Source organism: Dermacentor variabilis, chromosome 8 (assembly GCF_050947875.1).
Source record: "Dermacentor variabilis isolate Ectoservices chromosome 8, ASM5094787v1, whole genome shotgun sequence".
Taxonomy (NCBI): Eukaryota; Metazoa; Arthropoda; class Arachnida; order Ixodida; family Ixodidae; genus Dermacentor; species Dermacentor variabilis.
The window spans coordinates 88,297,678-88,312,324 of NC_134575.1; the positions used below are offsets into that span (position 1 = coordinate 88,297,678).

General features: G+C 46.4%; 1 protein-coding gene across 1 annotated transcript; it reads right to left on the reverse strand.

The window, feature by feature from the left end:
* Positions 1-552: 552 nt before the first annotated feature.
* LOC142590389 (uncharacterized) lies at positions 553-14,286 on the reverse strand. The gene is made up of 3 exons (XM_075702472.1): positions 13,716-14,286; positions 2,905-3,462; positions 553-2,302 (listed from the first exon to the last, which is right to left on the reverse strand). Exons 2-3 carry the CDS (start codon positions 3,420-3,422, stop codon positions 823-825), a joined length of 1,998 nt encoding a protein of 665 aa, XP_075558587.1. The 5' UTR covers positions 3,423-3,462; positions 13,716-14,286; the 3' UTR covers positions 553-822.
* Positions 14,287-14,647: the final 361 nt, after the last annotated feature.

The following is a 14,647-nucleotide window of genomic DNA, read 5'->3' on the forward strand; positions in this document are numbered from 1 at the left end:
GCGTTTTCCTCATTATTGGTTTCGTGGAGAAATAATACCCAGCGCACTTCAAGCACGTCTTTAGTTGCGGCAGTCCAGGTGCATAAGGAGCCGCAATTTATGGCCTAATAAAAGGAGTGAAAAAAAAAGAAGAACGTTTTGATTGCGAATTGACTTGTGGCCTCAATTAGGACGACTACGGTGTCGTGCATTCTAGTCGGTCGCGCATGAGAACTGGTAAGGCCTGGAACGGGTAAGGATAGTGTGCAAATTCACTACACATCGTGGATAAAACTCATGGTGCTATTGTCAATGGTAAAGTGTTCCGCATCAAAATGTAAGCAGCTTGTGGGCAACAGTCGCAGATATCAGGTATATAACAAGTTCATGATGGTAGAAATGCTGCTACGGATAGGACAATCTGTCTGATTTGCACAAGTGCGGTAAGACGCTTGAGAAACTGCTCTCCAGCTCCAAGTCGTCACTGATCTGTAACGTTAACACGCCAAAGCTATGCTAAGCACCTCTGGTATTTAACCTTGAGTACGATTGGGGACAATGAAAGCAAGGAACTAGTCCTGATAAATATTTTATTCTTGCACAACTAGCGGGGGTCGATGGAGCGCCGTTTGACTTCACTCAAGTTCACTATCACGTTTAAATTGTTTTGACAAGTAAGCACTGTATTTCCGTGTATTTACACAGTCTTTGAGAAGGTATCCCAGAAGTCATCGCTGGCAATGTCGAATGATGAGATAGCTCGGCGACATCGTACTAGCTGAGGTGTAAAGCATGAGAGCAGCAGTAGCACCGTTGTAATGTCCGCACGCATTCATCTCACATCTATCTGGACAGGCGGGACTTTTTAGATGAAACGTCCAAGCTCGATGTCCTGTGGCTACTGCTGTAGATGGGCATCGACTTCCACCGCGTCGTCATCGACGAGCACAAGTAGCGGTAGTCTTTGAACGCGAAAAACAAGTACGCCCCTTGCAAACCCACCAGTGCGTTAACAATCGAGTCGATTGCCTCGTAAGGCATAAATGTTCCCAGAAATGCGATGGCCCAGGCGGCGCCCATGATGAGAGCAAGACGAGCAAAGAGCGCGGCATGGTTTCTCTGCTGCCTGGCTCGACTTCCTGCTCCTCCGCTGAGCTCCGAGTCATCGTGCGAAGGGCACACGGCAGTGGATGTGCTGCGGATGTAGAACACGGCCGAAAAATAAAAGAACATGCACAACAACAGAAGTGTAGCCATGGGAATGAGAAAGTACGTAGTAAGGCCCCAGAACGTGCCGATCCAGCAAGTTGGGTTGCCGTAGCTGGGAGAGAAGGTCGACCACGGCGCCATCACCTGAACGGCGACGGCCCCGAGAACAACCGTCGTCGGCACGCCCCAGGCAAACATGCCGTAGGCCGCTAGGGTCTTCTCGCGCATCGATGAGAGCTTCACCGCGGTAACGCTTCTCCAGATGTCGAACGACAGCACCGTCGTCCAGAGAAACGTGCAGAGGAAGCCGTAGTGAATAAGGACAGCGCTGCTCGCGCAGACTACGCCAGGAAGACGCTGGCAGCTGGTGACCAAGAATAACAGCTGGGTGAAAAGAAGAGTCACCGAGAGGCACAGCGTGCACTTGGAAGAGAAACTTCGGGCTTCCTTGTAAACGCAGAACACGATGATCTTCATGACGAGGCAGCATATGGAGAGTGACATGGATATGACGGTGATGTAGTTGTGTAGCTTGTAGTGGCCCGTCGGCTCACGCAAGGGTGTTTCTGGCGATGACGTCGTCGTCTCGTTCAACTTTATTTCGATGCCCGACCTCCGCCTTGCACTGTAGAAGGTCGGCGCGTACTTGATGTAGCAGTGACCGTCGTGCTCGACGTAACAGTTTGGCGTCCTCTGAACTGGTTTGAAGAGCCCAGCCAGGTTAGGTGGGCCAGCAAGAGGAGGTACAAGGTTCGTCTTCCGACTGACAACACTGACGTTGCTTAGATGCAAAGCCGGACTGCACGTCAAGGCGGAGAGGTTAGCGCCGTTGCAGATGGCGCAGTAGACGTTCCGGTATACTAGGCCGACCGGGTCTCCGACGTCCTGTACTGGCGCGTAGTAGGTCTTGCACCTGCGCAATACCCATTCTGGCGCGGCTTGGGTACAATTGTCGTACGGCGCATCTTCGTTGCACGGCCTGAGGTGAAGGGCCGGTTCGTTTTCGACGACATCCGGAAGGACAACTCGAACACGGTCCACAGCTCCTGTGGTCGTTGCATTCCAAAAAGTTGCATTGATGATGTCGTCGTTGCAGAGAGCGCAAAAGCCATTCCTGCGAAAATAAAGAAAAATAACAATAAAGCATGCAAATTAGCATATGTCGTAGATATATAAATATCTGTGTAATTAGATCTGGCATATAACCGCAGCTAGCAGCAGACTTCGCGCAACGACATTGCATTAGTGAGGCCGCCCTTATTTACATTTCCTCGGTGTAATCAGGAGCGGCTCCCGTGTATGGGTTAAATGCGGGTGGATTCCACATCCAATATTATAGGACGAAATTATAACTATACCTCAACCGCAGCAGGTTAATTAGAAGTGTAGTAACTATGAATTTCCTACTCTATGATGCGACATGATTTTATAAAGACACGGTCATATTTATACGCATCGTACTGTCATGATACGTGGCCTTAATTTCCTTCTATAGGCAAAGCTGACGAGCAATACGTCAACGAAATACGTTACATGTGCGTAGAGCAGTGTATAGTCGTTAAGGCAGACTGCCAGGATGGCGTATGTTTACCCTCATAAGTTACATTCATGAAAACATGCTTTATACCAGTATCCGTAGCATAGCTACGCAAGGCTCTAGAGAACGTAGGCAACCGAGGTCATCCCAGAGAAAAACATTGGGGCCCTAGTGCTCACTTGTAAGTCACGTGCTTCACGCTTGTCGCAGGAATGAGGTAGAACGTATCGTTAAACGTTTCCGCCAGCACGCATCTCTCTCGGACATCGTCGTCGGGCCACGCGGGCGGACAGCCTGTGACCATGTAGATGAACTTCTTAAACGAAGAGCCTATTTGCACTTCCACGCACGAACTCTCGGGAATCTCGGCCTCCGACGGCTCCCGGTACGCGGCGTTCCAGCAACAGTCCCTGTAGGCCCGGCAATTTGGCGCGCAGGAGCAGGTGGCCGTGTATGTGGCGGGACTGCAGCTGAGGAGTTTCTCTGAGCAACCGTGTAAGTGTGGCGGACACTGCATGATAGTTGCGAAAACCGAGTCCGTGACGTCATCGTACGCACTCCTCGACACAGCCCACGGTAACGTGACGTTGCAGGAAGCTTCGCTGCCGTAATCCTCACTACCGTAAGCAGCAGATACGAGCGATGCCGCCGCGTGGGCGCAGGTAAACCACGCGACGCAGAGGGAGGCCGTCTTCATGATTGCTTTACGAGGCGTCGCCCTTGAGAGTTTCCTTCATCTGAAAGAGAAAAAGGGAAGGAAGTCACTTTGCATACAAAGTATTTCGCTTGCTATTGTTCTTTGTGTTATTCTTGCTTATCGTTTAGACATGGTCATGTTGTTTTACTTAAGAAAACACGACAACAAGACCTATTGCACAAGATTTGCTGCGTCATACACAAGCTAACGCGGCGCCACATAAAAATAACTAAGCCTTCCTGCACTTCCGTAGGACAACTGAAATTTACAACGCACATGCATATTACGATGTATACAAAACGCTCCCGCGCTTTCAACTTTCCTTTTTACGTAGTTTACACTACGCATACGCAAGAAAATATGGCTACACATGGGCGCAACACAGTGTTGTCCGTAGTTGAATGCCACTCAAGTGGATGCTTAATCCTGCGATTGTGACAGCGGGAAGTTGCGTTCATTTGCCATCCATTTCTGCAACCACCTTGCCATCGCTACCTGTCATGACAAACTCCAACATCTAACGTTTGCTTTGTTGTCATATAAGTTTCAATTTATGGTTTGGGACATGTCCATCAATCTGTTAAATTTGCTCTCAATTCTAATATATTACAGAACGCCGTCAGTGACCTTGTGTGTACCCTAAAAAGTTGATGAAAGTAACAAGAACGCTTGAGTGAGGATGTGAAGTTCACTCACGGCGCAGTGCCTTTTTAAGCAAGGCACACTAAACAGATTCTAAAAGGTCCAGGAAAGAAATAAGAAAGTGCTGCCGTTACTTTCTCAAGCAGATACGTTATTGTACAGTTATACTACATTTTGCGCAACGAAAACACGATAACCTAGAATATAGTCTCGAGTGAGCCAGCAACAAGATTTTAAGGCTGCAGGAAACTTCAGAATATATTCACAAGATTTTTTTTCGCTCCGTTCCAACGGGAGCAGGGACAGACTTCCCATTAGGAACTAAACGTACACTGATGTAGGCGAGACGGCAGCTGAGTAGTAATGAATATTTACCCTTTTTCATATTTCCGATAGAGGAGAATGTATCTTGAGTCTCAACGCCAATGTGAGCTTGTGTCTGAAGAAAGATTTGGAAGCAATATGAAGAGAAATCTCTGCTCTGTAATAAGTGGCGTAATGGTACTATTGAGACTATATTTCAGCAGTGGTGAGTGTAACGGTGAATGTCATGGGTTTTTGGTATTGCAGTGTTGGACTTTCAAGTACAACACGTGCAGTGGGACTGAAGTGCCCACATGGTTATTTACTGTCCTATGGTTCGTCTTTTCAGAGTACGATAACGGGATGCTTGAAGGAGGCACGACACGGTCACCCAATATTTTGCGGTTTTCCGCGAGAAATTGTAGCCGAGGGTCTATTATGGCCCTACACGTGTAAAAACTGGGCGGTCAAAGCACATTTCTGTCCAAAATGTGAGCAAGAACTCGCCGGCTCTAAGCCCCGTCGTCTGGCGCGCACCGCCGTTTTACCAAACCATGCGTGGCGTCATGTGCGGCGCCCAACCCTGCCATAATCCGATACAAAATCAGCCACCACCCCCCGTGAGGTCGGAGCATAGCTCCAGTTTGTTGCCGTATTTGCTGCAGATATCGCGTGCCATGTCTTATACAACGCCAGCACGATGAAGCAAGCGACCAATCTTTGAGCAGCAGAAACACCGCAGCGGCTACGCATTTTGACTTGGACCTCGTCGCCACCAGCTCATGCGATGAAGCATGGTCTCGGAGCTATGCGTGCGCCAGCCATGCACAAAGCCGGCGCGCGCGTATCTTGGAGACCATTGACGAAGACAGCGAGTGAACGCGGTAAAAATAAGATGGCGACTTTCGTATTGCGCAAAATGTTGCGCATGCCTTTCCACACTTATTTCCTCCCTGCAGCACTGCTTTGCCAACCGTTCATGGAAGGCGAAGTCTAGGGCTACTTAAACAGTGCACATTGTTACGCGCGCAGATTGTTTGCTGGCAAGCATTCCATGCATGCACGTGCCTTGGATTCATGCTCAACAAAGCTATGATGCTGTTAAGCTCCCTCGCGTTCCCACCAGTTCCTTTTTTCCCTCTGTAGTTGCGCACGGTATTGCAAACCAATGCCGGCGCATAAGTGTCCGCTGCACGCGGACTTAGCGCGATGTACGCTTCGACTGAACCTTTATTTGAACTTTATTCCACCCGATATCAGTTAAATATATAAAGAGTAACGTTTGGCCGGAGCACCGCCTACCAAATGTGTCGGTATGCGAACACGGTCGGCATCGCGTCTGGCCGCAGCCTCAGCTTTTTAACGAGTGTCCCAAACTCGGCGAGCAGGCGCAAATCGTCGCTGTGGCTGTCTGGCATGAAGTGTTCCAAGGACAACAACAACCAAAAGATGCCCCAGACGAGCACCAGTCCTTTCTGCCCACATTCATCTTACAAGCCTTACGCTTGGATGACTCCTTGGGGAAAGTGAAGTGCGATAGGGATCACTCTTGGCTCCGTTCGCTCTGGCAGCTCACAACGCTACCTAGGCGCTGCGGTGGCATTGTTTCACCCGCTGCAATTTGAAAAATTCCACTAAGATGTTTACCTGGGCATGAGGAAGTCAAAGGTACCGTGAAAGTCACAGGTGCAGTAGCCACGCAGGAACAAAGCAATGATGCCAGAGTAGAACAGCTGATCAGAGAGGTTCTATCACTAAAGAAAGCAAATGAAGAACTTAAGAAGCAGATGCAGGCAATGAAGAAAGGGTTGAGGACAGAAAGCGGCTGTGTGGCAATAGCTAAGTCGGTATGTAGAAGTAAAAGCCAGTAAGAAGAAGACACACGGGCGCCCAAGAAGAGAGCTGTAGTTCCGGAGGTAGAATCGATGTGCTCGGCTGGAGGAGATTAGGACTGCGATTAGGTACCTAAAGGACACGGTAAACAGCGTTAACCTTAAGATGGATAAAACATGGAAGTAGGGCTCTCTGCATTATGCTCTCTGCAAGCGCAGAGAGCATAATGGAGCGATTGCAACTAAATACTTGTCTCTCAGGAAAGAGGATCAGGATGTGAGTTCTCCCGATTACTTAGGAGTAGAGTGCAAATAAATGGATCAGGAATTCACCGAAAGTGACGTGCGCACGGCATTGTATGATGTGAATAGTAGGTCAGCAGTTGGCCCGGATGGCATCTCTAACAGATTGCTTAAGAATTTGGATAACGAATCAATAAAATATCTGACCACATACATAAATGAACTATGGAAAGATGGGGTATATCCAGAAGAATGCAGGACGGCCAGTACTAGCTTTCAATTCAATTCAATTCAATTTTTATTTTTCCAGAAATAATGGGTCCTGGAAAGGGTCAACAGCTAAAAGCTGTCTCGACAGCTTGACTAGGCCCATGACCCCCTCTTCAGGAATTCACCCTGTATCTTAATACCAAAGCCTGGCAAGCAACTCAACTTGGATAATCTCAGGCCAATTTCGTTAACATAATGTCTAGGGAAGACAATGGAGCATGTTATATTGAACAGGTTGACGAAATATGTGGAGGACAATGACTTCCTACCGTATAATGTGATTGGTTTCAGATCAGGCTTGTCCACACAAGATGCCATGTTGGTAATCAATCATGAACAGCTATTAGCTAAACCAAAAAACACTCGAGCTCTCTTGGGGTTGGATGTCGAAAAAGCATTTGACACAATTAAGCATAAAGCAATACTTGAAGCGATTTCCGAACTGGGATTAGGCAGAAAACTCTATGAAGCTGTCAAAAGCTTTCTTGGCAATCGTTCAGCTCACCTTAGATTAGGGAATATTAAATCAAAGAAGATGGATCTCGGTGACAGAGGGACGCCACAAGGGTCGGTCTTGTCACCTATCCTTTTTAACCTAGTCATGTGAAAAGTGGCAAAGGGCTTAAAAGGGATAGAGGGCATTCACTTTACCATTTATGCAGACAATGTGACTGTATGGACCGCTGAAGGAAGTATGGGACAGGCGGAAAGCAGACTTCAGAAGAGCATTTATGAGGTACAGTCTATTTTAGAAGACCTGGGACTGAAATGCTCTGCTCATAAGTCAGAACTCCTTGTACTCAATAACAGGAGAAGGGGCAGAAAAGTGAGGGGATATGTTCCCGAGGAAGAACCCAGGTTAGTTCTAACCACGAAGACAGGCGAATCTACTCAGCAAGTAGAATCCATTACAGTCCTAGGATTATCCCTGGAGGCAAACGGGGCAAACCGAACAATACAACACATCACAAGCAAGACTGAGGAGGTAATAAGACTGCTAAGGAGAATGACTAACATACACAGAGGGCTGGGAGAGGAGAGCGCTATGAGACTGGTCCACGCTTTCGCCTTGTGTCACTTCTCATATGTAGCTGGGATGCTCATTTGGACACAGACAGAGCTAAACAAGTTGAACTGATTAATTAAAATGCTAGTCAAAACAGCAGTGGGGCTGCCGATTAACACGCCGGATAATAAATAATGAAACTTGCGCTCCACAACACAGTACCCGAGATAATTGAAGCTCAGCAAGTTGCCCACAGAGACAAGGTCTCTACAACAAGGTCAAGTAGAGCAATACTAGAAGAGGTAAGGTGATGCCCAACCGAATCCAAAATTTCAGGTGAAGGCACAGTAGAACTAAAAGATAGCATAGAGAGATAATCAAGACGACTCCTTTCCCCAGAAATATGCACCCGGTGCACAACCTGGAAAGGCGAAAGGGAAGGGTCGAAGCTCTTCTGCGAGAGAAGAACACGACAGTGAACATGCGGCCTTTGTAGATGCTGCATGGGTCAGAGGAAAGAAACACTTTACGGCAGTATTAGTAGATGCAGATGGTCTCACTCGGGATGCTATTACAATCATGACTAAAGACACGACAGTCGCGGAACAAGTAGCGGTAACATTGGTTTTAAGGAATAATAAGTGGACGAGGATTTACAGTGACTCCAAGATGGCTATTAGATACTTTACCAATGGCTTTGTAACCAAAAGGGCTGCCCAGCTGATCGGTGAGTTGGACAGACAACGGATTGAAATCCGCTGGTCTCCTGTGCACATGGGGTCTGTTCATTCATCTTGGAAGCATTTAAACGAGATGGCTAACGCAGCTGCACGAGGACTTACTATCCGTGCACTACGCAACCAGGGCCCTAATAATATACAGAATGAGAACAGGGGCCAATTACTTACATATAATAAAATCACGAGGCATTACTACACGAACGGAAGGGAATTCCCAGTGAAGCTCAATAGAGCCAAAGTGGTGACTCTGAGATTGTTGCAGACAAGAACCTATCCAAGTCCACACTTTATTAACAAGCTATATCTAGCAAGAGAGGTACCAACCAATTGCGAGAAGTGTAATGGCATCATTACTCTGGATCGCGTGATTTGGCAGTGTCATGTGTCTTTCACAGACTGTGACAAGGAGAGAAACTGGTGGCGGCGAGTCCTACACAGCGGAGTTCTTTTCGACCAAGTACAGGCCGTCCAGAAGGCCCACGATAAGGCGGTAAGGTTAAACCTTACTGTCCCGACGTGGGAGCCGCCTGCGTCAACCTAAGGGTTGATCTTCAGGACATTAATAAAGTTCACCATACCATACCGTACGAAGACGCTGAAGACAGAGGAATTTTGCGACATGCGCGCACAGCTGAAACATCGATTCTTCAATATACGATACATGCTCGTTTGGCAAGCATGCAGCTTCTGACGTTAAGGCTCGCGAGCACGCCAGTGTTGCTCGACTGTCATGCTATTCAATTCAAAAATTCAATTACAAATTGTGTGCTGGCTCAAGTGCGCTAAAATTTTGCCGGCGTTTTCTAAAACGCACAAGGATTACCTCACAGAATAGGGATCATGATCGAAAATTGGATCATGATCGAAATTGAACTCGCCACGTGCCAGTGCGTGCGATCTATGTAACTTTATAATTTGCAATTCCGTTATAAGCGATTCGATAACAAATCGCGCTTAGCTGTTTCAGCGAATGGGAAAGGTGCTCTAGCGCTTACTATATAGTGCAAGTCTTTAGAAGTGCCAGCTGTGCACTGCCAGAATGCTGACTGCGGATTGGTCGACAGTCCATGGTCCCGAGTGAATGTCCTATGCTTGCATGCAGAGAATATGACAACACAATTAGGACAGCCACAAAGCGTGCTCTCTCGGGCACCATCTTCATCTTTATGCTTATGTATACCTTCCCTGGCGCTCTGTTTTCAATTCTGTTTTCAGTGGAAGAAGATTTTCAGACTCGGAGGCATCCACAGGAAACTAATAGCAAAAGCTTTTAACAGCAAACATATCATCCTCTTTTATCTACTTTATTCAGGCCACAAGAAATTCTGTTGAAAGAATACAATGTTTCCAATAACTTCAACCCTTGCAGGTGTTTTTTCTATTGGTACAGTCTTTTTCATCGCTTTCTTGGTTGTTGTTTATATAAATTTGATTCCTCTTGGCCCGATTACTACTATTCCGGGCATTTCACGCATTTTGTCTCTTTCGTGGCGGTATTTATATTGATATGTGAGGAAATACATGACATCACTTCCGTTGATGGAACAGAAATGCCGATAGTATCTTTTGGCGCACGTTCCCGATATGTATGCCGAAAACACAAGCTCTGTGGTATGTGGTAGTGGTCAATACCTGCGAGTATTATGACACTAGATATTAGTGACAACGGCGTGGTATAGAGACATTGCAGCAATGATTGGTTATTCGATGAATTGTACACATCACAATGCGCGTAACGTCGGGACAAAACAAAATGACCGCAAGTGTTCCAAAACATTTCCTGACAACTTGCGCTGTATTAAATGCTTTTTGAATGGAAAAGCAGCATTGAATGTATATATATATATATATATATATATATATATATATATATATATATATATATATATATATATATATATATATATATATATATATATATATCTGCAGATACTAAAGGACCTCATAGAACCAAATAGCATGATCAAAGTTAATGCATGCGCACCAGCGGAAAATTAACAGCACATGCAATGAGCCAGATCATCGACGTTCCGATTAGAGAAACAAAAATGTGTGCATTTTATTGAACATGACAGGTTAGAGCATTAAAAATAATGCCTTACATTTGCTTCTAACCGCTTCTTCATGCAAGTTATACACTTTGTCTTTGTCTTAAAAAAATGTTTTTGCTATGTTTTATTGTCGCTCTACTCATACTGTATTGATTTTTCATGTGCCGGATAAGCAACACTTCATTTATATTCTCGTGTATTACGTGCCGAAACCGGTATATGATTACGATGCACGTGATAGTGGGTACCAGATTAACCTGAACCACCTGGAGTTCTTTAACGTGCACCCAAATCTAAGTACACGGATGCTGTTGCATTGCACCGAAATCCAAATTCGGCCGCCGCGGCCGGGTTTCTAACCCCGGTTGCAGAGCTTAGCACCTCAACAGCTCAACCGATAATTATACCATCTCGCGTAAAGCAATATTTCAATGCATGCACACACCAGTTTTTCCGCCTGATCGCCTGCTACAACGCGCAAAGCACCAATAATAATCATCATTAACAAATTTCCTCAAGCGTGCCCGGGCTGGCCCTGGTAATGCACACGCAAGCCCCTGGCTAAGCTTAGTCATGAACAGCTGTGCCCGAGTCGAGCCCGGGCTGTACTTAGGTAATTTACGCCCGCGCTTGGTATCACGGGCCCGGGCTGGACTTGGGCTTCATAAAGTGGTCCCGGGCCGTAAAATCAAGCCCGCGAACTTCTCTAATTCTGACTGTATGTTCGCGCACAGTACTTTTTTCGATAGAGGTAGTTTTAACTTTCGAGAAACCATGCGCGCGTTTGCATATCGCCTAGACTCAACTACGATGCAGACGCTACGTAGACTATTCGCCGTGTAGTCTACACAGTGTTCTTTATTAGGGCACGTGCACTAGTGGTGCTACAGCCATAAACTGTCGTTTCCGTGCAGGATGTCCACCACTCAGATTGTCGACTAGCTTCTTTCGCAGGCTTCCACTCACTGGTGGCTGGTCCCTCGTGTGCATTTTTCTTCACGCAGTCGCGAGGCTATATAGAATAATTGTGGTAGACCCCCTGTGCCGCATGTTGGTAGCTGCAAACGAAGGACGATGAGGCGCTAAGTACTGTAATTTCCAAGATGATGTCCTTCAAATGCCAACTTCTTCTGGGAATGTGGCCTGCGCTATGAATGACTCGCCGAGACAATGGTTCGTTTACAGCTCAGCGAAATTGTCGGTGTTGGTACACAAGCTATAATCGTATTCCTTACACATAATTATATGAGAGTGCCGGATGTTGACCTGCATCTGTTTATAGCGACTGCAGCATCGTGCACAATACTCCGGCAACGGTGTATCTTATTCTTGATGCAAGATTTACTGCAGATTTACTGCATGTCAAGAAAAATCCCAGGCAGTCCTCGTGGCCACACCACTTAAATCAATGCGCTGCCACAATACCCTTAGGCACCGGAATGTGAAAGCACAAGGGACTGATAGTTGTCAATGGACTGTGCAACTAAATCTAGGCCAATTTCTATGACCGCCACGTCTATGATCGCAAGACTTTCGAGCTTGAAAAGCTATGTGACTGAAAGTGGGAGTTTTATCCGGTGTACTTGTTTTGTATGAAAACCCGTACATCTAGGCACTCTGCAGTTCAAGAATGCAAGCCTGCATCAATATTGTCAAGGTGTATTTTACTGTGTAGCACATGAAAACGCCTGTGCATACTTCAATATTGGTTGTAGTACTTAATTGAAGCTTTACACTATTTTGAGACAACATTTTATAACCCTAAAATAGAAGTAATAGCCGTGGTGTCAGTATTGAAGGCATAATCGCTGGAACACAAGCTACTCATCAGCCCAACACTACAGACCCAGACAGATTTGCCGCGTAAAAGCAATAACCCAGTAACAAAATGCAAGTGAAGCGCCACACACTGATGACGAAGTAAAAGGAGAACATACTATCAGAAAACCTAACAATGAGTGGCCATTGTTAATGTCGTAAATATAATAAAAGGGCATTGCAATAACGGGGCGAGCAGCAATGCTACATTAATAAATATTTTTCTAAAAAAATCTGTAAGTACGCACTACTTAGAATGCGTTATGCTAATGTGCTCTGTCCGGTATAAGTGCTGCAACTATGCATTGCGCAACTCGGGCAGAAGACCAAACCTTAAGATAAATAATATCCTCAAGGTGAACGCTGGCGTATCATGTCCTTACCTGACATAGTGTGATGCATAATTTTGACATAGCACATTTATCAGTCACTCGATCTTTCTTTCTATATGGTTAAAATCGCGTGCTCGCTTATAGGATGCCTTTGCAACTCAATAATTAGCAACAATTTTTTCGCATCCTGGTTAAGAGCCACATGCACTTGTCGCCTCTATCCTCAAGATAACTCCCGTGTTTTATTTCAGTTCTCAACAGTTCGTATGTTTCAGGCTTTGGTCTACATTCGAAGCGATATGTAATTGTAAGATAAATGTCCTTGTGTTCTGCTTTTTCCACTCATCTCCGTATAAGTTGTGCGTGTAAGTGTTATACAGGTGAACTTAAAGTAGAGCGTGTCTGCCTCGTGTCATCCCGGTAATTCACGCTGCCATACAGTGTGACAAACAGAAAAAGAATGAAGTTAGTGTGTCCTTATTGTTATTTCTGTTCTGGGAGGCCTTTCTGATCAAGAAAATGTCGCGGAGGTTTAGCATGCATAACAAAAGTGCGTCAATCCAAGAACTTTACCTAAATTAAGAAAAGACACTGAATGTATACAATTTCTCAATCAAGCTTGACAAAAGTAAAGTAAATGGCTCAAGTGCGACAAGTGTGAATCTGTTAAGAAAAGCAAACTATTGGAAACAATATTCAACACAATTAAGTAGTGCAGCTTCGTGCTTTCAGTACATCGTCAAGGTATATGGTGTCCTACTGATGTCATATACGCAGAGCTCCACAATCACTACCGGTATAAAAAAGATGCAGCTGTTTCGTTTGCAAAGACTTTGTCGTCATTGACTTAAGTAAGAAGCATTTTGGTCAGTAACAGCAAAACTATAAAAACGCTGCTGACAAATGCGTTCCTCTTTATTCAGAATAAAATACGTGTTCCCAGATGAAATGATTACTCGTGCAAGCCGAATTTCTGCGTCATGAACACGCTGAAGTCGTCTAAACATCTTGAAATCCCCTAGAATTCCCGGCTACTACAGAAAGGAGTGTACTTACCGATAATTGGCCTACTCTTGGGCGTGCGTTAGAGCCTTATTCTTCTCGATCTTTGTCGCTACATTTTTCTTCCTTTGTCGAAAACAGCAGGAAAAATTTCACACAACAGTATTTGCGTCCGAGGACGCTGTTATCGGGAACTTTAGAGCACCTTTCCTGCACCACAACTGTGCGCCAATGTCAGCGCATTGTTACGACGTCGTCGCAGACCGAAATCTTTCCTTTGTCTTCACGCTCCCGCCCGAAACACGGCAACATTCACCGGAACCACCACAGAAGAGATAACTCAGTCGACGAAGGTTGCAAGCGGCGAGTCTTGTCGAACAGACGCCATCCCGCTTGACTACGGCGGCTGCGCAGAAACACACACGCACACAGACGCACACGCGCGCCGGGCAAAACACGGCTGCACGATCGCGTGAGTCACAATTTGCGATGAAAGTGCGAACCGCTCCCGTAGGCGTTGTTGTGACGAGCGTAGCCGCACCACGACTCCTCCTGCGTGGCGCAGATCCGAGAGCGGCGTCGTTTCGGCTACGCCGCAGCCCCGCCGCTGCGAAACCGCGAAACTCTCGCGCGGTACCCTCCAACGTCCGGCTCCGGCGCACGCGCGCGATTCGGCATCTCCGGACGGGCGAGGGTGCTCCTCCGGGAAGTTGGAAGCGTCTGACCTTAGCGGCTGCAGTTGCGTGCAGCGGCCCGTCGAAATCAAAGCGGCCCGCGAGTGTAAGTTCCGAGGGAGTGTGCGGCGAAGCGTAGAGAATTCCGAGTGGCGCATTGCTGCGCCAAATTGAACTGTGGCGAGTGTCAAACAGGAAAGTCGGCAGAGTTGCCCACGCCACGGGGCAACGCATTTGACTTCCTTTATTTTGTTTCTGTTAAGTTCCGCGTTGGTCAAGTTCTCAGGAAAAAAAAAAAGACGCTCCTTTCTA